Here is a 24,113-nt window from a genome sequence, read left to right as displayed (position 1 = left end):
ACACAGACCTAGCATCCTGGACAGGAAGGCGTGACTGTGCATGTGTCAGTTCTCCGATGTGTTGTCGGCTCGCGTCCCTGGCAGACCCCGGAAGGTAATGTGTGAAGTCCAGGCTTCTTAGTTCTCGCTGGAATCCAGCCAGCTGGGCCTGGTGTTCTGGAGGCTGTGGTGTGGTGAGAGCACGCGGAGTAGCCCTGGCCACATCCCACACACTGGCTGGGGTCCTCGGGATCCAGTGTCTCAAGGGGACGCTCAGTGACCCAGACCCACCTCCCGAGGGCCCCATACCTCCCCGGGCCAGGGCCGGCACCCAGAGTCAACACTAGACCTCTGGGGACATTGAACACCCACCTAGCAAACACCACTTTTGGTTCATACACATCCACAAACAGTGACCGGACCCATCTCCCACAGAAACCCAAAGGCGTTAGGCAGAAGAGCCCTCAACCGAGCCCAGGAAACCTGGGTCCCAGTACTCAACACTGAACAGAATCGAGGCCAACAATCATCTCCCAGTTGAATTTTACAAACTATCTTCATTAACTTCAACTTTATTAAAAATTAAAACCACAGAAAAAGGTTTAAAAAGCGAAGCAGGAAATGGAGTGAGAAGCCAGACTAATACAGCAATAGCTGACGCGGTGGCCACGGGACCGACCTTCGTGGCTCACACCCACCCGACTCGGCATGACCACAAACAGGAGCACCCTCTTCTACCTCAGGGGTGGGAGACACCCACGGGACAGCCCCCCGGCCTGCAGACACCTCCACGCTGCTGTCTGGCAGAGGTGGTACCCAGCCGAGTCAGGAAGCGCAGCACACCGTAACCACAGCTCTGGCAGTGACGCTCTTCCTGGACAGCCCGGCTCGTGAGCACGCAGATGAGGGCACCAAGTGGAGACGAGCCACGGATCCCACCCAGAGCGACGAGTGCAGTGGGAGCCGAAGGGACAGCCTGACCCTCCCAGCCCACTCGGTGCCTCGCAGCCCCAGCCCACTCAGTGCCCCGCGGTCCCAGCCCACTCAGTGCCCCGCGGCCCCAGCCCACTCAGTGCCCCGGGCTGGCCTGTGTCCGGAGAACCGGTGCCCAGGACGCCCCATGACCACCCCAGGGAGGGTCCCAGGGCCTAGAACTGCTGAAGGATCATCTTCCGTTTCAGGTCACGGCTGAACTTGTTCATCCTGAAGAGCTCACTCTCATAAAAGGCGGAGAGGTTGTGGATGTGGATCTGCCGAGCCTGAAGACAGAAAGCACAGGACGCGTCAGGGCCAGAGGCCCGAATCCACCCGCACCTCGTGCCCCACGCTTTCAGGAGCGCAGCGGCTGGGGCGGAGGCTGAGCCCGAGGACGGGCTCCAAGCCCAGTTCCCAGGGCGCCCTGTTCCCGGCTCCCCCACCTCCGCCCGCCCCGCCCACCGCCGCCCCCACCCCAGCACACTGCACCTTGTCCGCCAAGTCCTTCTCGGGCACCTCGATGGTGTCCTGCTGGGCCCCGAAGCGGTTGCGCTGGTAGGTGACTTGCTCGGCCACCAACTGCTTCAATATGAAGAGCAGCAGCTCATTGTTGTCGCGCCGGAAGGAGAGGTAGCGGGCGAAGGTCTGTGGGGGGAGCGGGGGTCAGAGGCCGCCCACACGGGTGTACCCCAGCGCGTGACGCGGGGCCCTTGGGCGAGCCGGCCACACCCACCTTGCGCATGCTACGCATGACGCTGAACTTCTGCGTGTCGATGAAGCTCTCCAGCATCACGCGGATGGCCATGTTGACGTCCTCCTCTATCACATAGTCCCGCAGATGCATCCGCGCGTGGGCCTCGGCCATGCGGATCATGGACTCGATGTGCCGCACCGTGATGGGAATGCTGCCCGTTGCCTGGAGGGGAGGGGGGAGGAGGACGGGGCGTGGCCTGAGGCAGGGGAGGGGCAGGGCAGGATGGGGCGTGGCCTGAGGCAGGGGAGGGGCAGGGCAGGGGAGGGGGCCCTGCTGGAGGCCAAGTTCAACTGGGCCAACCAACACATCCCACTCCTTCCCCAAACAGGGCTGCTCCGGTGCCCGCTGCTCGCCCAGGGCCTGCGGGCGCCCAGTGTGCCCACTGCTCGCCCAGGGCCTGCAAGCACCCAGTGTGCCCACTGCTCGCCCAGGACCTGCAAGCACCCAGTGTGCCCGATGCTCGCCCAGGGCCTGCAAGCACCCAGTGTGCCCGCTGCTCGCCCAGGGCCTGCAAGCACCCAGTGTGCCCGCTGCTCGCCCAGGGCCTGCAAACACCCAGTGTGCCCGCTGCTCGCCCAGGGCCTGCGGGCGCCCAGTGTGCCCGCTGCTCACCCAGGGCCTGCGGGCGCCCAGTGTGCCCGCTGCTCGCCCAGGGCCTGCAAGCACCCAGTGTGCCCGCTGCTCGCCCAGGGCCTGCAAGCGCCCAGTGTGCCCGCTGCTCGCCCAGGGCCTGCAAGCACCCAGTGTGCCCACTGCTCGCCCAGGGCCTGCAAGCACCCAGTGTGCCCGCTGCTCGCCCAGGACCTGCAAGCACCCAGTGTGCCCGCTGCTTGCCCAGGACCTGCAAGCACCCAGTGTGCCCGCTGCTCACCCAGGGCCTGCGGGCGCCCAGTGTGCCCACTGCTCGCCCAGGGCCTGCAAACACCCAGTGTGCCCGCTGCTCGCCCAGGGCCTGCAAGCGCCCAGTGTGCCCGCTGCTCCCCCAGGGCCTGCGGGCGCCCAGTGTGCCCGCTGCTCGCCCAGGGCCTGCAAGCACCCAGTGTGCCCGCTGCTCGCCCAGGGCCTGCAAGCGCCCAGTGTGCCCGCTGCTCGCCCAGGGCCTGCAAACACCCAGTGTGGTATCACGGTGGGGAGGCACACAGGCACACACTGACACTACACAGCCAGGGCTGGGATTTCATGACATCTCAGCTGAACTCTTTGAAAAGACTGCAGAGTTTGCACTCAGGGCCTGCTGCCAGCCCAGCTTTTCTGCTGGTTACTCTGGAGAGTCTAGCAGACCTTTCTGGCCCGAATAGTCTCAAGTTGCCATCTTCCAGATCTCTGCCTCCCAAGTAGCTGGGATTGCCAGTGTGAGCCACCAGCTCACACCAAAGTTTTAGCCAATCCCCAAACGTTCCAGTACAGGCGCTGGGGGAGGGGCACCCCCAGCCCCTCGGAGGGCAGGTCTGGAGGCCCCGCCCCACCTGGAGGAGAGTGCTCACCATCGACTCCTTCCGCAGGTCGCTGTACATCCTGGCCACCTTGTCCTGGTCCATCTGGTGGAGCTTGGGGTGCACCCTTTCCTTGGCGTAGATGATGTACTTCTTCAGGACCTCCTGCGGCAGGGGCTCCACGCCGTACGTGTTGGGCATGACCGGCTCTGAGGCGCTGCTATCCAGATCTTCGTCCTTCTTGTTGCTGGGGTGGTGTCTAACATGGCTGCCCACCACGAAGCGGGCCAGCATCTCATCCTAGATGGGGTCGGGAGAGGCGTCAGGGGTGGGGGGCCGCAGGCGGGGGGGGAGCAACAGGCTAAGGAGACAGGCTAGAAGCTCACTTGAGTGCTGGCAGGAGACAAGCAGTTTAAAAGCTAACTAAGGCCGGTCATCCCAGCTACTCAGGAGGCTGAGACCTGAGGATCACGGTTCAAAGCCAGCCCAGACAGGAAAGTCCTTGAGACTCTTATCTCAAATAAACCATCAGAAAACAGAAGTGGTGCTGTGACTCAAGTGGTAGAGCGCTCGCCTTAAGCTGAAGAGCTGAGGGACAGCGCCCAGGCCCCACAATTGACCAAAAAAAAAGAAAAAAAAAAGCCAGCTAGCTGGGAGGCAGTGTGCTCACCTGCAGACCCAGCTCCTGCAGCAGCAGAGCCAGGGCGGACCTGGAGCTCAGCAGCCTGAGCCAGCCCAGACCTGAGAGCCAGACCATCCCAAAACAAGAGAAACAGGAAAGCAGCTCAGTGGCAAAGCGCTTGCCTAACAAGTACAATGTCCCCAGTACCAAAAAGAAAAGACAAAACAAAAACCAACGGGGCTGGGGCTCAGTGGTAGGAGCTTGCCTAACACGCATGAAGCCCTGGATTCGATTCTTCAGTACCTCACACACAGAAAAAGCCAGAAGTGGTGCTGTGACTCAAGTGGTAAAGTGCTATCCTTGAACAAAGAAGCTCAGGGACAGCGCCCAGGCCCTGAGTTCAAGCCCCATGACAGACCAAAAAGTAAAGGAGGATGGGACGATGACACCAGGAGACGCCTCCAGACACAGCTGGTAGAAAGAGCATGCAAGCTACGACAGATGGGGGCAATCCAGCAGAGGAGCGTCCAGGGGGAGAGCATTCTGGAAGGCGGAGCAGACAGGCCTGGGGTTGGCTGGGCACAGGGCAGGACGGGGGCAGACGGCTGGGCACAGGGCGCCAGCCGCAGCCATAGGTCATCGTGGGGGATGGGTGGAAGCGGACTCGCATCTCAGAGGCGGGCATGGCCACAGCAGGCCCTTGGTGAGGGGTTCGGAGGTAGCGGGGGAATGGGAGTAGGAGCGTTTCCAGGAGCACCCTGTGAGTCAGGCTGATGAGCAACCAGGGAGGGAGAGAGAGAGGAGCAGGAGGAGCAACCAGGGAGGGAGAGAGGAGCAGGAGGAGCAACCAGGGAGGGAGAGAGAGAGGAGCAGGATGAGCAACCAGGGAGGGAGAGAGGAGCAGGAGGACTCTGGACACGGGGGTGGGGGCGGGGGAGGGGCGGGGCGCAGATGCCACGTCCACCCTTCCCAGCGCCTGGTCTGAGGCTGGTCCCGGCCTGGGCTGAGGGTGCACGGCTGTACCTGAAGTGGGTCCACGGTGTCCCTCACCACACACAGGATGTCAAAGCGGGAGATGATGGGCTCCGTGAGGTCCACGTTCTCGGAGAAGGTCAGGGAAGGGTCGTAGCGGCCCCCTGAAACACGGCAGCACGCTCAGCTGCCCTCCTCCACCTCCAAACACCCCCGTCCAGACCCAGCCGCTCCAGCGGCAGAGGCAGGCCCGCGCCACGGACCTGTCATACCAGCTGCCTATCGGCTCCACAAGGGGGCATAGTGCCCAGAGCCGCCTAGCGAGGTCAACCGCGTCTCAGGGAAGACACGGAGGAGGAGTAAGATGGAGGCGCCTGCTGATCACCTCGGCTCAGCCTGGCCCCAGCCTAGGCAGTCCAGACAAGGGCTGTCTCCTGAGAGTGGTGCAGAGACGGTGGCCCCACAAGCCCCACCACCCCCAGCCCCCGGCCTGGCCCGTGGAGGGGCAGGGGGCCCGCCTACCTATGGGGTTGGCAGCGGCGATGACGGTGCAGCGGGCCTGCAGGGAGGTGACGATGCCGGCCTTGGAGATGGAGATGCTCTGCTGCTCCATTGCCTCGTGGATGCTGGTCCTGTCCTGCTCATTCATCTAGACCCAGGGGCTCCCCTCAGCGTGGGCCTCGCCCCCATGGCGCAGGACCCAGTGCTGGCAGGACCGCCCTCCCAGAGCCCCAGCCACCTGTCACCCTCCCAGCAAGCCCCCCCTCCCAGCAAGCCCCCCCCTCCCAGCAAGCCCCCCCTCCCAGCAACCCACCCCTCCCAGCAAGCCCCCCCCTCCCAGCAAGCCCCCCCCTCCCAGCAAGCCCCCCCTCCCAGCAAGCCCCCCCCTCCCAGCAAGCCCACCCCCTCAGAGCCCACCCCTCCCAGCAAGCCCCCCCCTCCCAGCAAGCCCCCCCTCCCAGCAAGCCCCCCTCCCAGCAAGCCCACCCCTCCCAGCAAGCCCCCCCTCCCAGCAAGCCCCCCCCTCCCAGCAAGCCCACCCCTCCCAGCAAGCCCACCCCTCCCAGCAAGCCCACCCCCCTCCCAGCAAGCCCCCCCCTCCCAGCAAGCCCCCCCCTCCCAGCAAGCCCCCCCCCAGCAACCCACCCCCTCCCAGCAAGCCCCCCCCTCCCAGCAAGCCCCCCCTCCTAGCAAGCCCCCCCTCCCAGCAAGCCCCCCCCTCCCAGCAAGCCACCCCTCCCAGCAACCCACCCCTCCCAGCAAGCCCCCCTCCCAGCAAGCCCACCCCTCAGAGCCCCAGCCACCTTGTCACCCCCCCAGCAAGCCCCCCCCCCCCAGCCCCAGCCACCTTGTCAAACTCATCGATGAGGCACACGCCTCGGTCTGCCAGAACCAGGGCGCCGGCTTCCAAGGTCCACTCCCTGCTGACGGGGTGCCGCTGGACATAGGCCGTGAGGCCCACGGCGGATGCCCCCTGGCCAGTGGTGAAGATGGCCCGGCTGGACACCTTCTCGATGTACTTGAGGAACTGGGACTTGGCTGTGCCTGGGTCTCCACACAGGAGCATGTTGATGTCCCCGCGCACCTTGTGCTTCCCACCTGGGGCCAGACAAGGACGGGAGGGTCAGGGGAGGGTGGACGGACATGGTAGACTGCTCATCGGCAACGGCAGGCTCTAAAGGCAGGCTGCAGAGCCCTAGCCCAGGCCCCTTTCTGAACACTTACTCAACGCACAGAAATGTACTTAGGTCTACAGAGGGTGGGCTAGGACAGGCCTTTGTGATGGGGAAAAGCTGGAAATGACCTGAATCTTTCTCCAAGGAGGCAGAGAGCTAAGTGGCACCGTCCAGGAAGCAGCAACGTGTGCCGCATGCACTACTGAAGAGAAGCCAGATGCGCTGCATGGGAGAAGAGCAGGGCCGTCCCGCCCTCCGCGTTCTATAGCCAGTCCCATGCACAAGGCAGGTGCTGTGTCATGAACCCCGTGTGTGCGCCGCACCGCATAAACTACGGGTGCGTGCGTGCGCAGGTGTGTGTGCGCTGTGGCTGTGAGTACACGGGTGTGTGCTGCTGCAGTCCCACGCTGCACAGGTACGGGAGCACACAGCCAAACAGACGGAGGCCCACAAGAAGGGCTCGGGATAGAAGGGCTGTCAGTGGAGACTGGGCTCACCCAAGGCTTCTATTATACTTATGCTCCCACCAACTACGGGTGTGGCAAAACCTTCCTTTAAAGGAAGACAAGCTGAGAAGAATAGAAATGTGCTTAAATTGTAAGGGCAGACAGCTGTGGGACAAAAGCAGCCACCGGCTTTACCCACAGCTCTCTCGCCTCATGGAGTGGCCACATGGCTGTCACTGACTACGTCCTGTCCCTAGCCCCCAGTCTGTATGGACACACAGTCTGCCCGTCCATAGGCAGAATCCTGGCTCCCTGCGGAGGGGGAGGGGGAGGGGGTGCTCACCTGGGTTCTTGGGCTCTCCCCCGAACAGGGCCAGAGCCAGGCCTCTCTTGATGTCTTCATGCCCATAGATGGAAGGAGCGATGCTGGCAAAGATCTGAGGAAAAGGAAGAGGCCATGGTGACCGGAGCCCGAGGGGGGGTATGCGCTCTGCCAGGGGCAGAGCCTGCAGCTCAGCAGCAACCCGCTGTGAAGTCCCATCATGCCCTGGGGCGCTGGACCCTCCTGGGGGTGTTCTTCCAGGGCAGCAAGGCTTGGGAGCTGCCTAGACCCCAGTCTGACCCATTCAGTCCGGAGAGGCCTTGTCCAGGACACAGACCCAGAGCAGAGATGGGGTGAGCCACCGTGGTGTGGCTGTGATAACAGACACCCACAGCTGGCCCGTGCTCCACGCCAAAGCCTGCGACCTCCCACGAGAGCAAACAACAGATCCCAGCAGAGATCTACAAGACACTGCTCCACAAGCAGCCGGGGCAGGCCAGGCTGTTCAGATGGCAGATGTGGCAATCCAGGAGGCAGATGCATCAGTCCACATTTCTGTCTCCCGGACAGAAATGCCAACTCTAAGGGAGAAGCAGGGGTATACAGGACTCCTTGACTGTGGGAGAATGCTTTCCACCTCGCTGGCCGCTGCCCTCTACAACCCCAGCACTGCATGCGCTGCAGGCCAGGGTCTGAGGCAACGCTGGCCTCTGGGGCACATCATGAGCTCAGAGGGAGACTGTTCCTACTGGCCAAATCAATACTCAAGAATGATCCCACAGGGGCTGGGAAGGTGGATCAGTGGTAGAGCGCTTGCCTTGCTTGCATTAGGCCCTGGATCGATTCCTCAGTACCACATAAGCAGAAAAAGCCAGAAATGGCGATGTGGCTCAAATAGTAGGGCATTAGCCTTGAGCTGAAGAGCTGAGGGACAACGCCCAGGCCCAGAGTTCAGGCCCCATGACGGACAAAAACAAACAAACAAAAAAAAGATCTCCACAGCTGCGCACCAGTGGCTCACACCTGTAATACTAACTACTCAGGAGAGGCTGAGATTTGCAGATCATGGGTCAAAGTCAGCCTAGGCAGAGAAAAGTCTATGAGAGGTGGGCAGGAAAGTTTACTAGATTCTGTTCAGCAAAAGCAAAAAGAAGGGCTGGAATCGTGGTACATGCCAGCAAAAAAGAGTTGTCTCCAAATTCTATCTCCCAATGAGAAAAATCATAATAAACACCTTCCCAGGCTGGCAAAGAACCAGCTGCCCCGTGAACCCGGGTCCTGGTCGACTCAAAGGGCCAAGATCCTCAAGCACAGAGCTCGGCTATGGCACGGCGCTAGCCAGGTCAGGGGTGCCTTTCCTGTGCTCCCCAGAGCCATGACAACAAGCAATCCCATCCTATCAACACAAAGAACCAGGGCCGGGGCCTGGCTTTATGGAAGAGCCCTGCCCGGCACCCACAAGACACTGGGTGACTGAGGGGCAGAGGGGGCACAGAGACACTGGAAACTCACGTTCTGGGGCAAGAACCCACACGAACCCTGAAGCCAGTGTCAGCGGCTGCAGGGCAGCTGGACCATGTGTGCCTGTCTCTGGCGCCACAGCCCCCCACCAAGGCTGAGGATGAGGGAGCCAGGAGCAAGGCTTCAGGGACAGCTGGGGGACCCCCTTCCACCTGCCTTCTCCCCGATCTGCTGGTCCTTGGAGAGGCTAGTGATCATCTTCACGTCCTCATCTGTCAGCTCCCCGACAGCGACTTTGTTGTCTCTCTTGGCCACGTGATTGGCCAGAATGATGGTAGCGAAGACGGGGAAGCCGTTGGAGGTGTTGAGGGAACCGTCGTAGTTGTTGTGGTAAATGCCAGTCAGCTCCTAGGAGAGAGAGTCCGCGTGGCCAGAGGCACAACCCAGGGCAAGGTGCAGCCCAGCCAGCCCACACTGCCCTCCGTCTCTTCTAGCGCTCACCAAGTTCTCCGCACTACAGCGCAGCAGCTCAGGGACACTCAAGTAATGACTTCCAAGCTGCTGCGGCTTCGGCCTAGATGCTTCCCGAAGGCCTGGTATGGAGGCCTGGTTCCCTGACTGGCGAGACCCGTTAGGAAGTGGGGCCGCCCGTGGGGACTGCCCTTGAAGCAACTGTTGGGACCCAGCCCCTGCCTGCCTGCATCATGGACTGCACGAGCCCACGCTCTCTCTGTCACATGCTGGGCCACAGACCAGGGACTGTAACCTCTGGCCCTGTGGGCTAAAACAAACCCTCTCTCCTCTACACCCCAAGGATTCAAGAGCCAACCCTAGTCCAAGCTCCCCGCCTAACACCCACATGCCCACTGGCGGGAAAGCCCGGGCCAAGCCTCCCTGCACCCCAGCCCCCCCGCCACTGCTGGCCACTCACGATCTCGTCCCCTGGCTTGCAGCTGTCCACCAGGTCAGCCAGGAGAATGGCGTCTTTGGAGCGGGGCAGGCGGCCGGCTGCCACTTTACCAGGGCTCTCCTGGATGCGGATACGCTGGTAGTTCTGATAAATGGTCTGCAGGAACAGAGAAGGGCGGTGAGCCCAGCCCTGCAGGAGGAGTGCTTCCTGTCCCATCTGACCGTGCCCCAGGCCCCCAAGGATGGGGGACAGAGGGCCAGGCTACGCTACCTCCCCAATGGGGAAAGAGGGCCGCAGCGGAAAGGGCCTCAGAGGGCTTGTCCTATCAAGTCACCTACTGTCTAGGAAAGCAACAGTGCTACGGTGTGATCTCAAATGTCCACAGAGGGCTGGGAAGGTGGTGGCTTAGTGGCAGTGCTTGCCTAGCATGCGTGAGGCCCTAGGTTCGATTCCTCAGTACCACAAAAACAAACAGAAAACTTCAAATGTCTACAGAGACCAACGTGGTGAAGGTTTGGTCCTTAGCTCTCGCACTACTGGGACGTGGCAGGGCCCTGGGGGCAGGGCGGTCTCTGGGGAGGGGTGCTGGCGCCTGGCTTTCCCTGTGCCTGACACGAGGCCAGCAGCCTCCTCACCACACACTAGTCCCTTCCTGCTGTCTCGCCACGGGTCCTGATGGGCAGGGATGGAAACCCAAAAACCTTGAGCCACAAGCGCCTTTCCTCTGCAGTAGATTTACAGAAAGTTAGTGGATGAGTCGCTGCGGTTCAAAGCACACGCTGTGCCTAAGATCACAGAACAAGAGGCGTACGCCAGCCAGCACGGGCTCCGCAGTCTGGGTGGTCACAGCCTCACAGCACCCCCGTGAAGGGCCCTCAGTAGAAACCGGAATCCAGCCTGGACTACAGACACCACAGTGATGGAGCTAGACTGTACCTGTGGGAGCGGACAGGCAGCGGGCACTGGCCTGTGTCAAGCAAAAGCCAGACACAAGGATGGCCCCAACACAAGTGCTCGGCTTTTAAATGCAAATGAACAGAATTCCTAGAAGACATCGAGGGACTAAAACATTCTATGGTGTGCTCTGTGCGGTCCCTGCTTGGTCCCCCACGCCTGGTGTCAGCTCACCTCCTCCATGTTGACCTCGAAGGGCCCGGTGGACTGGCACTCCGGGCAGGAGCCTGGCTTCACCTCCTGGTTCTGGGACTGGCAGAAGGGCCCCAGCACAAAGCTGCACTTGCTGCAGTTGTACTTGACCATGCTGAGCTGGGGCAGGACGCCGGTACAGCCGGTCACCACGCCGCTGGTGCGGATCAGCTGGTTCAGGTGCAGCTGCCTGCGGGCACAGGTCGGCGGCTGGCGCTCGGGCACGTGGATCGCGCCTCCTGGGCACCCTGGGCACCCCGGCCACCCCAGCACTGGGCCTGTCGGCACCCCGATGAGACCATGCTAAGTGCCCTCCTCACAGCCAGAGCGCCGCCGGGGCACCCCCCCCCCCCACCCCAGTCCTCCTCCCTCACCTCAGGGACCGCAGCTCCTCCACCAGGGGCAGGTGGGAGATGCGGACGTGGATGTGGCTGGCGATGCGGTCATACTTGGGGTACATGGCCAGCACCACCTCCAGAGCAGCCTCGTCAAAGATCTGCAGCAGCTCTGCCGGGGCCTCGGGCAGGAAGTAGGCCAGGACGTGCTCTCGGGCGGCCAGGTCCTCATAGTTCACCACCAGGCTCTCCCGGTTCTCTACAGGCGGATTGGGCAGGGGGGGAGGGGAGGGGGAGACTGAGCGGGGCCTGCTGGGGCCAGGGAGGGGACCCCCTTATCACAAGGCCTGCCTGAGGGGAGGGGACCCATGCCTCATCCCAGAGCCCAGAGCCATGAACTTGGAATGCTGCAGGACAGAAGCCCATGGATAGCCCTGCCCCCCACGGGAACGGCGGGCAGTGCAGGTACAGGGGACCAGGCCTGCGTGTCCTGAGCCCCGCCCCCCAGCCATGTCTGCTGATTCCCAACCCAAGCCACCCTGCAACACAGAGTGCACCTCGATGCCAGCATGTGCTCAGGACACATGGGCTCTGGGTTCAACCCCTAGAGCCACAAAATGAACAAGTAAAAAGTAGAGGAGTAATCCAGACTTTCGTTAAAAAAAAAGCAAAAAACAAATTCGTGCCCACTTTTAAGAGTATCAAAAACAAATGCCTCAGGGGTCCCCACTGTCCCAGGCCGATACCCACAGGTGACATTTCCTGTGTTCCTTCCAGTGAGACCCCCCCCCTCTTCAGGACACGTCACCGAGTGTCCGAGCAGGCAGGATCAGTGTGCCTATGAGGCCGGTCTGAATAACCCTCCGGAAAGGGACACCAGGAGGCAGCTGGGTCGGAGTGACCGTGCCCCACCTTTGCACATGTCACTGATGCGTTCTTTGAAGACGTTGTGGCCATGGCTGTCCACGTGAGTTCGCAGGAAGTTCTTGAAGCGGTGGTGGATCTCCAGCCGGGGGCCGGCCATGCTCACCCACTCCCGCACGGAGTGGCCCTTGAGGTCTTCCAGGTTCTCGATGCTCTCTATCATCTCCTCGTCCTCCTCCGCGCCGTCTTCTGTGGCCCGCTCCACCTGCCGGCGCCTGCGGGCAGGGCGCTCTTCCTCGTCTTCGTCGCTGTCTGTGCAGGCAAGGAAGCCTGTGAGTAAGAGCCTTTCCCAGCACCATCTCCCCTGACCCCAGAACCGGCCACTCAGCACACTGACAGCCACGCCCCAGACCAGCGCGACACGCAGACAGGCAGGCCTACCGTACAGAAGGCCTCGCCGCATGCGGCCCAGGCCCCGACCAGCCTCCCGGTCCCGTTGCCGCATGGCCCGCTCTGCCGCCTCCCTCTGGCTGGCTGTTAGCTCCTCCACGTCCTCCTCATCCAGCGCTAGTCCCTCGGCCTCGTAGGTGTCCAGCTCTGGGATGGCGCGGTAGTCCCTGAGAGAGCCCCCAGAAGGCAGTTAGTCCCCCGCAATTCCATCTAGAAACTGGCCAGCCCCATAGGCAGCCTGGGCAGGCCTGCGCCTCCAGGAACGGAAGGCCAGAAAATAGCCGCTGAGTTCCACATAAGTTCTCTAGACACTGTGGTGAGTAGCATCCCCATTTGAACGTGGGACACCTGTGGAAACACCCTTCTAAAGTGTCCAGGATGGAAGGGAGGGGTAATTTAGGTGGGGGAATTTAAGGTTTCTGGGATTTCAGTCAGGTGACAAACATGTGTGTGAGGTGGTCACACCTCCCTGGTCTCTGGTGAGGTGAGGCTGGGCATCTCCACAAGGCTCTGGGCACTCCTAAGACTCGGCTGGCGCACTACCTAGCGTGTCCCACCTGCAGCCAGGACCAGGCAGAGGCAGTGTGCTCCTATGCACAGACCCACAGAGCCCCAGAGCCCCAAGGGCACTGGCTACAGCAATGGCCTGGCTCTGATTAGGTCAAGTGCATGTTTACTAGATGGAAGTCAGCCAATGCCAGTGAGTCACACTCCCCCACACAGTGTGCTGTGGCTTCCTGTCTGAGATCGCGCCTCCTATTGGATGCATTCCCAGGGTACACATCTCTGGCAAGAGGAGCTTGTCCGGGCTTAGGGCAGAGTTAAGAACCTTTCATCTGCCAAGGGCCATGTGGATATTTATTTGTTTTTGGTCCAAACTCTGGGCCTGGGTGCTGTCCCTCAGCTCTTCAGCTCAAGGCTAGTGTCTACCACTTGAGCCACAGCGCCACTTCTGTTTTTTTTCTTTTTGCTTATGTGGTGCTGAGGAATCGAACCCAGGGCCTCAGGCATGCAAGGCAAGTGCTCTACCACTGAGCCACCTTCCCAGCCCCCATGTGGAGATTTATAACATAGCTTGGCTGTACAAAATGATCAACACAGGCAGAAGCCCACCTGCCTGTCCTTTGATGTATCACACGATCTTAGGGACTGGCCCACGGGCAGGTTTCCCACCCGCGTCCGGGTCTCCAAACACGGCACCTTCAGTGGATCTGCACTGTAGCTTGTGACCTGTCTTCCTGACACCCCAGTCAAAAGGCCACACACCACCAGACCCATCCCAGCGCCTGAGCTGGGCTCCCTGCCAAGCTGAGTGTGGAGAGCAGTGCAAAGAAGATACCTCTCCATGCCATCGCCAATGAGCTCTTCTCCATCCTCTTCCTCCTCCACGGGCCCCTCGGTGCCCAGGAGCCCCTCAGACTCATCCTCAAACGGAGGAAGGTCACGGCCAGGGCTGGAGGTCAGGGCTTCCGTGCGCCGGGAGCTCCGGCCTGGGCTGGAGGTGAGCGGATCATTGGCTCGTCGCCGGCGGCCAGGGCTGGAGGCCACAGAGAGGGGCTCAGAGGACTCCTGCGGGAGAAGCGGTGGGTCAGGCGCGGGGGGGGGGGGACGACAGGAGGGGGGCACGGGTCAGGCACGGGGGCGGGGGGACGGGAGGGGGACGCGGGGGGGGACGGGAGGGGGGCAGGGGTCAGGCACGGGGGGAGGGGGCAGGGGTCAGGCACGGGGGGAGGGGGCAGGGGTCAGGCACGGGGGGAGGGGGCAGGGGTCAGGCACGGGGGGAGGGGGCACGGGTCAGGCACGGGGGCGGGGGGACGGGAGGGGGACACGGGGGCGGGGGGGGGACGGGAGGGGGACACGGGGGCGGGGGGGGGGACGGGAGGGGGGCACGGGTCAGGCACAGGGGGAGGGGGACGGGAGGGGGGCACGGGTCAGGCACAGGGGGAGGGGGACGGGAGGGGGGCACGGGTCAGGCGCAGGGGGAGAGGGATGGGAGGGGGGCAGGGGTCAGGCACGGGGGGAGGGGGCAGGGGTCAGGCACGGGGGGAGGGGGCAGGGGTCAGGCACGGGGGCGGGGGGGGCACGGCTCCGGCCCCCCCGCCCGCACTCCCCAGCCCCGCGGTCGCCGGGCCAGGTGGGTCACTCACGGCCTTTCACCCGGGAAAAAGCACGGAGGCCACGTCGCTTTCGGACCCTATTGCCCTATTTCCTGCCCCGAGGCGGCCGCGGCGCCGTGGGCACAGCACCCACGCAGGTGGGGCATCCCGGGGTGCGGGAGCCGCCACGCGAGGGCTGGAGCCGAGGGCCCGGGCTCAGCCCAGCACCGCGCCGCGGCGGGACGGCGCCCGGCCGGCACGTGCGGGGCGAGCGCGGCTCCGGGCCGGACCGCCCGCGGCCCCGCAACCCGGGCCTGAGCGGCGGGCAGGCCGCGCCGGGCTTCCGCAGCCCGCAGGGGCCCGAAGCCGCCGCACAGCCGGGCCCGGGCGCGGGAGAAAGCGGGGCCCTGGCCGGAGGGCGAGAGCGCGCGGGAGACGCCCGCCCGCCCCGGCGCCCGCCCGGCACGCGGCCCCGCGCTTACCGCCATGACCGCGCCGCGTTCCGATCAGCACTTCCCGCCACCGCCAGATTTCGCGCGAAAAACGGCCCACGTGATGCTCGCCAGCGTCATGACGTTTGCTTGCGCCCGGCTGCGAGGGAGTCGGCCACGCCCGCGCCGGCTGGAGTCCGCCCGCACTTCTTGGAGCCCCGCCTGCGCGCGCCGAGGCCCCGCCCACATACCCTGAAGCCCCGCTCGCGCCGCACGGAGACCACGCCCACCGCTCCTGGAGCTCGCCCCGCGCCGCACGGAGACCACGCCCACCGCTCCTGGAGCCCCGCCCTCACTGAGACCACGCCCACCGCTCCTGGAGCTCGGCCCGCGCCGCACGAAGACCACGCCCACCGCTCCTGGAGCCCCGCCCTCACTGAGACCACGCCCACCGCTCCTGGAGCTTGGCCAGCGCCGCACGAAGACCGTGCCCGCAGCTCCTGGAGCCCCGCCCTCACTGAGACCACGCCCACCGCTCCTTGAGCTTGGCCAGCGCCGCACGGAGACCGTGCCCGCAGCTCCTGGAGCCCCGTCCGCCCTCCGCGCCCATGGGGCCGGACACGGCGTGAGCCCCGCCAAAAGCTGGACGCGGAGGCGCAGCGCGAGCGGCCGAGCACCATTGAGCCGGGGCGAGCCGGGGACCGCGCCAGGCCCCGAGTTCAAGTCCCAGCCCAGCCGCACCAAAGCAGGCGGACACGTGGCCGAGAAGGCCTGGGACGGGGCTCGGGGACTCCGGCCACGCTGTGCTCTGACGCCGGGTGGGCCCGGGGCTGCGTCGGGGGACGAGGAGCCCTGGAGGATGGCGATCTGGCCGAGGGCTCCTCGTCGGGCCAGCTTCCCGCTGACGATGCCCGCACCAGCCTCGTCCGGCCCTGCCTGCTACCTAGAAGGACTTCCTTCTCCCGCTCCCGCGGGCAGGCCCGGCCTGGGCCGGGCGTCCGGCGATCGGGCCGCCCCTGCCCGCCCGGGTCCCCTCCGGAAGTGTGTGTGTAAACACCAGCACGTGGCCGTGCCTGCGGCGCGGGGACGCGGCGTCCCGCCCGCACGACGCCGGCCCGCCTCGAGGGCGGCCGCACGCGGCGTCCTCCACGCAGGACTTCCGGGCCCCGCTGCCCTCCCGGCCCCGAGGCTCCTCCGGGCGGTCCGCCGCGGGGGCCCCGGCAGCGGAGGGTGCGGGGCGGCAGGTGGGGCGTCCGGGATACGCGGGCGCGGACCGGAACCGCGTTCCCAGTAAACACCCCGGGCCGCTTCCCGCCGCGCGTCCCTGCGGCCTCTTTAAGAGTCCGGCGAGGCCCCGCCCCCGAGGGACGTGATTGGCTGCCTCGGCTGGTCTCGGCGCAGGCCCGCTGCCATAGGCTCCCGGGGCCCCGGGGGCGGGCCCGGGCGCCTCCGGCAGGGACCGGGGCTGTTTTCGCCGTCGGCTCCGGGAGCACCCGGCGCAGCCCCGGGTCGCTGCTGACCGGAAGGGCCGCTCGGAGTCCTCGGGCGGGCGGCCCGCGTCCCGCCGACCCCGCCGGCCCGCTTCCGCGGAGCCGGGCGCCGGAGGCCGGAGCCCCGCGGCCCGAGCGGCGCCGCGCTGGGGCCGGGCCGGGCCGGGGCTCGCAGGTAAGGGCGGCGCGGGGCGGCGTCCGGGTCCGGGGGCGGCGTCCGGGTCAGGGAGCGGCGCGGGGCGGCGTCCGGGTCCGGGGGCGGCGCGGGGCGGCGCGGGGCGGGGGCCCGGCGGGCGCGGGCCGGCGGCGCGGTGACAGCCGGAGGCTGGGAAGCCCGAGGGGCGGGGACGGTCACGTGGGCGGAGGGGGAGAACTCGGCCTCGGTTCCCGGAGCCGGGTCACCCCCCCCCCGCCCCGCGTGCCCGGGATGGCGGCCTGCGGGGCACGCCGGGGGGAGGGGGGGAGGCCCGGCCTGAGCCGTAGATGGAAGGATGTGTCTGGAATGTTCCTGGGGGGAGCCGCCCTTCTGGGTGCGAGGATCTCCGGTTCTGGGAGGCTGGGCGCCCTCCTGAGCTGTGGTGCCCGGCACGGCCAGGGGTTCCCCCTGCCTCCCCCTGCACCAGCCTGCCCCGGTGCCAGGGCCTGGAGGCCGGGCCCTCCCTCCCCACAGGACACCTGTGCCAGGGCCTGGAGGCCGGGCTCTCCCCCCCACCACAGGACACCTGTGCCAGGGCCTGGAGGCCGGGCCCTCCCCACCACCACAGGACACCTGTGCCAGGGCCTGGAGGCCGGGCCCTCCCCCCCACCGGACACCTGTGCCAGGGCCTGGAGGCCAGCCCCTCCCCACCACCACAGGACACCTGTGCCAGGGCCTGGAGGCCGGGCCCTCCCCACCACAGGACACCTGTGCCAGGGCCTGGAGGCCAGCCCCTCCCCACCACAGGACACCTGTGCCGGGGCCTGGAGGCCAGCCCCAGCGGGGCCTGGGCTGCAGCTGCTTGGCCTGGTCCTCAGAGGGGACAGGAGGCAGCCTTCCCCCTGGTCCCTTCCGCACTGCATAGCAGTAGGGCTTCGAAAGGGCTCTCCAGCCTGAGACCCCCAGCCTCCCTCCCACAACCCAGCCTGTGTGTGTCACCTGGCTGAGCCTCCTGGCAGCGTTCTTAAGCAGAGGCCGTGCCCTGGGCACTGGGGGGAAATGCCCCCCCACCCGAAATCAGGCCGGACGTGCTGCCCAGGCCGCTTGGCGTCTCAGCCGGGACCATGGGACGGTGTCAGTGGGAATGGGAACAAAACTGGCCTAGGCAGAAGCGGGGGGGGGGGGGGGGGGTGAAGGTTGTGTACGTGGAACATCCAGGGTGGAGGATTGGGGTGGCTATGGCGAGTCCAGGGAGTTCCCCAGCTCAGGAGGGTCTTTCCGGTCAGCCCCTCCACTCTGGCTCAGGTTCTTGTCTGTGGGTGGGGAGGCATCCCGCTGGGCCAGGCCTAGGTCATGGGCACGCTTTCTGTGCTGTGCGGGGCTGCAGCCAATGATCCCTAAGTCCCAGAGGCAGCAGAGAGTCTGGGTCCACCCCAGGAAAGCGGGTCCCCCTGCGGCTGGCTCAGGGCCCACCCCAGCCCAGGCTCCCGGCTTCTCTTGCCTGGCTAGCCGTTGCACCCCACCATCTCCCTGGCTCCATGCTGCACACCTCCGCGGTCTGGCACCTGAGCAGAATCACATGGCCCGCGAGCACACTGCCCATCTGACCGGCCTCTCCCCCAGGCACCCGGCTGGTCTGGCTCTTGAACTCAGCTTGTCTGCCGCAGCCAGGGCTTGGCACTCGCTGCCCTTCCTTCAGTGCTCTGGGGCTTTCCAAGGCTGTCTCCTGTCACCTAGGTCTCAGCTCACACCTCATCTCTTGTGACCCCTTTGTCCAGAGCAGCCCCTTCAGGCTGGGGGGCTGAAGCCGGGATAACAAGGTAGATAACAAGCTCTGTGCCAGGCTGTGTGCCGGCAGCTGAGATGGGCACGAAGGGCCCTGGCCCTTTCTCTCCGCTGTTGTCCCTGGCGCGTGCTCTCTACCCCGGCCGAGCGTGAGGGTGGCCGCTCCTGAGCCCACCGCCACGTCCACAGTCCAGTTTTAGAAAAGAAAATGTCCTAACAGGAGCCTGGTGCCCCCCACTCTTGTCTAGTCACCCTTGAATCCCAGCCAGGAGGCTGAGCCCTGTGTGAGGAAACAGTGCGTGGCTCTGGCGGAACGGTGGGTGTTGGGACCCCACGGGCTGCCTCTTTCCCACCATTCTGTCCGCTCGGTCTTCTTTTCTCCCAGGTGTTATGTCTGGGAGTTTGCTTCTCAGATTTGGGGTTTCCCGCTGGCTTGCTCCTCCCCGGGCCCTGCCTCAGGACACTGGGCCGGGACCTGGGTGGGTGTGCAGGGTGCTGCCTGGCCCTCTCCCCCAGGAGGCACCATTCCCCTCCTCCGGTCCCCATGGCTCAGGCTGGGGTGCAGCCAGTGGCCTGAGGAGAGGACGGGAGACCTGAGCCCAGGGTTTGGGCCACCCCTGGCTTGTTTCCTGCTCCTTACCCAGAGGTGGCCCTGAGTACGTGTCCCAGCCCAGAACTGGGACTGTGCCCCACCTCCTGCACAGGGACAGCGCGAGGGCTCCGCCCCCACTGCCCCAGCAGGCCGCCCGGAACGTGTGCCTGTGCTGCAAGCCCCCCCCCCGCAGTGGCCACCGTGTCCCCACCACCAGCATCAGCCCAACTCTCAAAGGCAGCCCCCCTCCCCGCAGTAATCCATCCTCAGGCTGGGAAGGCTCACTCCTCACTGCCATCTAGTGGTGAGGGGCGTGAACTGCTGCCTGTGTGCGCTTAGGCCCCCAGGGTCCCTGCAAGTCCCCTTGGCCAGCTTGCCCTGTGGAAGGCCCTGCCGATGTCCTCAGCATCCTCTGTTCCGGCCTCTCCATCGTCCCTCCCAGGGCGACCCCCAGGACTCCAGTGACGGCTCTGCATTTGTTCACGTTTCCGGGGCAGCGCAGGCCCCACAGAGTGTGTCTGCTCTGCCCTAGCACTGTGCGCCGTGGCCACTTTGGGGCCTTCAGAACGTGGCGAGGGCCGTGCTGCCGAGGAGGTGTGGGCTCTCCCCGCCACCGCGCCCCGGGTGCTGAGGCACCTGTGCCTCAGGAAGGGGGCAGGCAGCATGTGAGCCGGCCGGGGCCGGGTTCAGAGGACAGAGGTGCTGAGTGGGTGTGTCCAGGGGAGGGGCTGGGGAGGTGGGGCAGAGTGAGGACGGGGCTCTGGCCTCTGGGGAACTGGAAACCTACAGCAGGCAGGCGTGGCCCAGGCAGGCCTCTGCCCCCCCCCCCTCCCATTGCCGACCACAGGTTTCTGTCTGGCTTCGCAGGGCCCTTGGCCGGCATGATGGATGCCCTGCAGGAGGTGAATTGGGACAATGGGAGCACGGCTCCACCTCCGCCCCTGGCACCGAACATCAGTGTGCCCCACCGCTGCCTGCTGCTGCTCTACCAGGACATCGGCACCTCCAGGTGAGAGGCTGCCTGCGCTGGGCTCCCTGGGGGTGGGGCAGTGAGCCACCCTCCTGAGTGAGCCCATTCCTGCAGGGTCTGGTGCTGGGGTGGGGGGCAGGGGCACGCACAGCCCCACGGGAACCCCATTCTGGGGGCCAGGTGTGCACACGACCCCATGCTTCTGCACCCCCAGGGTCTGGTTCTGGGGGCCAGGTGTGCACATGACCCATGCTTCAGCACCCCAGGGTCTGGTTCTGGGGGCCAGATGTACACATGACCCCACACTTCTGCACCCCCAGGGTCTGGTTCTGGGGGCCAGGTGTGCATGTGACCCCACACTTCTGCACCCCCAGGGTCTGGTTCTGGGGGCTAGGTATGCATACAACCCCATGCTTCTGCACCCTCCCCAGGGTCCGGTTCTGGGATCTCCTGCTGCTCATCCCCAATGTGCTCTTCTTCATCTTCCTGCTCTGGAAGCTTCCATTTGCTCGGGCCAAGATCCGCGTCACCTCCAGCCCCATTTTCATCACCTTCTACATCCTGGTGAGTTTGCTCAGCAGCATGGGAGCCAGGGGATCACAGATGTGAGTGGTGCAAGGACATTCCGGGCCCGGCCGCGGGCAGTGGAGAGCGGCTCTGGCGGTGGGCCAGCTGTGGCTGGGTTGGGGACTGCGGCTGCATTACTGCTCTCTTCTGGCCCTAGAGGTCCTAGAGGGGATACTGAGTGGTCTTGAGCTAAAGCCTGGCCTCTTCTCCTTCAGGGAGGGGGAGCCCCGCATCCTGCTGGGCCAGGGCTGGCCTGGAGCCCTCTGATTGGGCCACCTCTGGTCCACATGTGTTCCTGAGTCCATCGTTGGCCAGTGCGGATGAGGGCACTTGGCAGCTAGTCAATGGGGGGGACTGTCCCTAGAAGCTAGTCGTGTGACCTAGGAAGGGGAGGGGAGGAGAGGCCAGCGTTAGGCGGGAAACAGGCCCAGTGGGGCCCGAGGGGGCCACAAGTGTGACTTCCTTGTCTCCAGGTGTGTGTGGTGGCGGTGGTGGGCATGGCCCGGGCCGTGGTGTCCATGACCGTCAGTGCCTCGGACGCGGCCACCGTGGCTGACAAGGTGCGGAGGTGAGGCTGGCGGCTGCTGGGGGGGCTCGGGCTGGCCTGGGACTGACACCGTCTGCTCTTCCCAGGTTCTGTGGGAGATCACCCGCTTCTTCCTGCTGGCCATCGAGCTGAGCGTGGTCATTCTGGGTCTGGCGTTTGGTGAGTGTGTGGGGCTGGGGCCTTGTGTGTGGGCTGACCCTGGGCGCGGGAGGCCGGCAGGGCCCGGGGCAGGCCCGGCTGACGCCCGCCCCTCCCAGGTCACCTGGAGAGCAAGTCCAGCATCAAACGAGTGCTGGCCATCACCACTGTGCTGTCACTGGCCTATTCTGTCACCCAGGTAAGGCGCAGCGGGGTTTCAACAGACCCCTGGCAGTCGAGGGGGGAGGGGAGAGGGGGGGAGGGGTACAGACCCTGGGTGGCCTGGTCGGAGGTCGGGGAGAGCTGGTGACAGCTCTGTGCTGGCTGCCACAGGGGACGCTGGAGATCCTGTACCCAGACGCCCACCTCTCGGCCGAGGACTTCAACATCTATGGGCACGGGGGCCGCCAGTTCTGGCTGGTCAGCTCCTGCTTCTTCTTCCTGGTGAGTGTGGGGCCCTGGGTCAAGGGGGGTGGCGGGAGGCGGGGGGACCGCCCTGGCCCACCCTCACCCCCTTCCCGCTCTGCAGGTCTACTCTCTGGTGGTGGTCCTCCCAAAGACCCCACTGAGGGAGCGCGTCTCCCTGCCCTGTGAGTGCTGGGGGGCCCAGGGGACCGGGGAGGGAGGGCGGGGAGGAGGCGGCAGAGCCCCGCTCACCCCTTGCACCCACCTGTAGCCCGGCGCAGCTTCTACGTGTACGCAGGGATCCTGGCGCTGCTCAACCTGGTGCAGGGTCTGGGGAGTGCGCTGCTGTGTGCCGACATCATTGAGGGGCTGTGGTACGTGTGTGGGGGGGCAGACAGGGAGGGGGAGGGGCGCACAGCGGTTTGAGTGTCCCCGCGGGCCCCAAGGCTGCCTGCGCTGACAGCCCGCCCCGCCGCAGCTGCGTGGACGCCACCACCTTCCTCTACTTCAGCTTCTTCGCGCCGCTCATTTACGTGGCCTTCCTCCGTGGGTTCTTCGGGTGAGTCGGGGTCCCTCCCCCTGCCCCCCCTCCCCCTCTGGCCCCTGGGTGCCTTTGTGACACACCTGGTGGTACTGGTGCTCGAGGCTCAGCGGGTGCTAAGGCCCACTGTATGTGTGTGTGTGTGTCTGCTGTGCCACCACACAGAGCCCCCTGGGGTCCGGATGTGGGTGTGGGGCTGGGCATTGGGCACTAGCAGACATTCTCGGGGTGGGGCTTTGGGACAGGGAGTGGGTGTGTGTGGGCATCGGCCTGGCGGGGTGGGGCGGGAAGGCAGGGGCTGATCTGGCCACTCCCCACTTAGTGCTTCACCTCAGGTTCTCTGTGGCTTGGGTGTACCCTGCTGTCCCCAAAGGGACACAGGGCTGGGGCCGTGGTGGTAGTCAAGCCCATTCTAGCCGGCGCCCAGAGCCAGGCCTTGGTGAAGGTCAGGACTCAGCCTGGCCCCTTGTTAGGCAGAAGCCCTGCAGACCATGCTGTCAGCTTTTGGGGTGTTTTTTTGGCTCTTAGGCTTGAACTCTGGGCCTGGTGCTGTCCCTGAAGTTCTCTTGCTCAAGGCGAGTGTTCCACAGCTCGAGCCACAGCGCCACTTCCAGCATTTTTAGTAGTTTATTGGAGATGAGTCTCCTGGATTTTCCTGCCTGGGTTGGCGTTGAACTGAGATCCTCAGATCTCAGCCTCCTGAGAAGCTAGCGATCCAGACGTGCTCCACCGGTGCTTGGCCCCAAAGCAGTGCTTGTTTGGTCCAAGGCCCAGGACGGGGCCTCCAGGGTGGGCGTGGGAATTGGGGGGCATGTCTCCTGCCCTCCCTCCCTTGGGGGCGTTCTCCGAGTCCACGGTGGAGCCGTCCGCCCTCCCCTCCCGCCCGCCCAGGTCGGAGCCCAAGATCCTCTTCTCCTACAAATGCCAAGTGGACGAGGCCGAGGCGCCCGACGTGCACCTGCCCCAGCCCTACGCCGTGGCGCGGCGCGAGGCCGCGGAGGCCGCGGGGGCCTCGCCCGCCTGCTACTCCAGCACGCAGTTCGACTCGGCCGGCGCGGCCCACCTGGAGGACGTGGCGTCCATGCCCTGCCAGGCGGGCAGCGTGCGCAGCACGGACAGCGAGCGCTGGAGGGCGCTCAACGCCTGAGCCCCGCGCAGGCCCGGGCTGGGACCCCCCCCACGACCCCCCCCCCGCGCCCTCCTCCCCACCGCCGGCCCCGGGCCTGCCGGGCGCCCCCCCCCCCACCGCGGGGCCTGCCGGGCGCCCCCCCCCCACCGCCGGCCCCGGGCCTGCCGGGCGCCCCCCCCACCGCGGGGCCTGCCGGGCGCCCCCCCCCACCGCGGGGCCTGCCGGGCGCCCCCCCCCACCGCGGGGCCTGCCGGGCGCCCCCCCCCCCACCGCGGGGCCTGCCGGGCGCCCCCCCCCCCACCGCGGGGCCTGCCGGGCGCCCCCCCCCCACCGCGGGGCCTGCCGGGCGCCCCCCCGTCCCTCCCCCGCGCGGTGCGGGACCGGTCGGACCGAGCGCCCCATTCCTCCACCTGTTTTTTAATAAAAAGGAAAAGGAGCGGAAGGAGCGGACTTGGAGACGGGGCCGGGAGGGGCGGCCCGGGACCCCCAGACCTCCTAAGTGTGCGGGTAAAAGCCCGGGGCCAGGTGGGCCAGGTGGGCCGGGCGGCGCCGAAGACCGGGGCGCCATCCTCCAGCCGAGACGCCCGCGCCTCGGCGCGCATGCGTCCTGGGTGACGGGAGCCAGGACCCGGCTGGAGACGGGGCAGCCGCTGAGGAGCTTGCGCGCTAGCGGCCTCAGCGAGCCTGGGCATGCGCAGATGCACATCTGGCGCTTACCTCTCACCGGCCAATCGCCCTGCCGGTCGGGTTGAACCCCAGCGCTTACGCTCAACGTCTTTTCTACCCGTTCCTTATGCCTCACGAATCGTTTGCGTCCCGTGCAAGACAAGTGCTTCGAGTGCCTGCACGAGGCCTGGTAGGACTTGCGACTTGGCAGGACTGACGTGAACGGGGAGGACTGCGGGTCCCGGATGGTGACCCGCCCCCGTGGGGATCGCAAG

At 65.7% G+C, this 24,113-nt stretch overlaps 2 protein-coding genes across 3 annotated transcripts; one reads left to right on the top strand and one right to left on the bottom strand.

Moving 5' to 3' along the window:
• Positions 1–535: 535 nt before the first annotated feature.
• Positions 536–14,998, bottom strand: LOC138824866 (DNA replication licensing factor MCM2). The gene is made up of 16 exons (XM_070019269.1): positions 14,924–14,998; positions 13,685–13,914; positions 12,337–12,512; positions 11,944–12,207; positions 11,071–11,290; positions 10,679–10,886; positions 9,572–9,706; positions 8,857–9,048; positions 7,201–7,294; positions 6,084–6,334; positions 5,258–5,384; positions 4,787–4,899; positions 3,193–3,441; positions 1,688–1,870; positions 1,444–1,599; positions 536–1,238 (listed from the first exon to the last, which is right to left on the bottom strand). Exons 1-16 carry the CDS (start codon positions 14,927–14,929, stop codon positions 1,128–1,130), a joined length of 2,715 nt encoding a protein of 904 aa, XP_069875370.1. The 5' UTR covers positions 14,930–14,998; the 3' UTR covers positions 536–1,127.
• On the top strand, positions 13,911–23,274 carry LOC138824867 (transmembrane protein adipocyte-associated 1). 2 transcript variants are annotated; one of them, XM_070019271.1, is made up of 11 exons: positions 13,911–13,928; positions 19,743–19,884; positions 20,277–20,409; positions 20,886–20,972; positions 21,046–21,118; positions 21,217–21,296; positions 21,431–21,541; positions 21,627–21,687; positions 21,774–21,876; positions 21,981–22,061; positions 22,935–23,274. In XM_070019271.1, the coding sequence occupies exons 2-11, from the start codon at positions 19,757–19,759 to the stop codon at positions 23,188–23,190; spliced, it is 1,113 nt and encodes a 370-aa protein (XP_069875372.1). In that variant the 5' UTR covers positions 13,911–13,928; positions 19,743–19,756; the 3' UTR covers positions 23,191–23,274. The 2 variants fall into 2 exon arrangements, with proteins under 2 accessions (XP_069875372.1, XP_069875371.1); XM_070019270.1 differs by lacking the exon at positions 13,911–13,928 and adding an exon at positions 16,383–16,537.
• Positions 23,275–24,113: the final 839 nt, after the last annotated feature.

This window comes from Dipodomys merriami, unplaced genomic scaffold (genome assembly GCF_024711535.1).
Source record: "Dipodomys merriami isolate MVZ:Mamm:240054 unplaced genomic scaffold, mDipMer1.0.p SCAF_13, whole genome shotgun sequence".
Taxonomy (NCBI): domain Eukaryota; kingdom Metazoa; phylum Chordata; class Mammalia; order Rodentia; family Heteromyidae; genus Dipodomys; species Dipodomys merriami.
This window is presented reverse-complemented; position numbering and strand designations above follow the sequence as displayed.

Coding starts and splice junctions, on each gene's coding strand:
- LOC138824866 (XM_070019269.1), bottom strand. Junction 11,291..11,943: donor CATCAGTGACATGTGCAAAG/GTGGGGCACGGT, acceptor ATCCGCCTGTAG/AGAACCGGGAGAGCCTGGTG. Junction 9,049..9,571: donor GCAAGCCAGGGGACGAGATC/GTGAGTGGCCAG, acceptor TCTCTCTCCTAG/GAGCTGACTGGCATTTACCA.
- LOC138824867 (XM_070019271.1), top strand. CDS start 19,757: ATGATGGATGCCCTGCAGGAGGTGAATTGGGACAATGGGAGCACGGCT. Junction 20,410..20,885: donor TCATCACCTTCTACATCCTG/GTGAGTTTGCTC, acceptor CCTTGTCTCCAG/GTGTGTGTGGTGGCGGTGGT. Junction 21,119..21,216: donor CATTCTGGGTCTGGCGTTTG/GTGAGTGTGTGG, acceptor CGCCCCTCCCAG/GTCACCTGGAGAGCAAGTCC.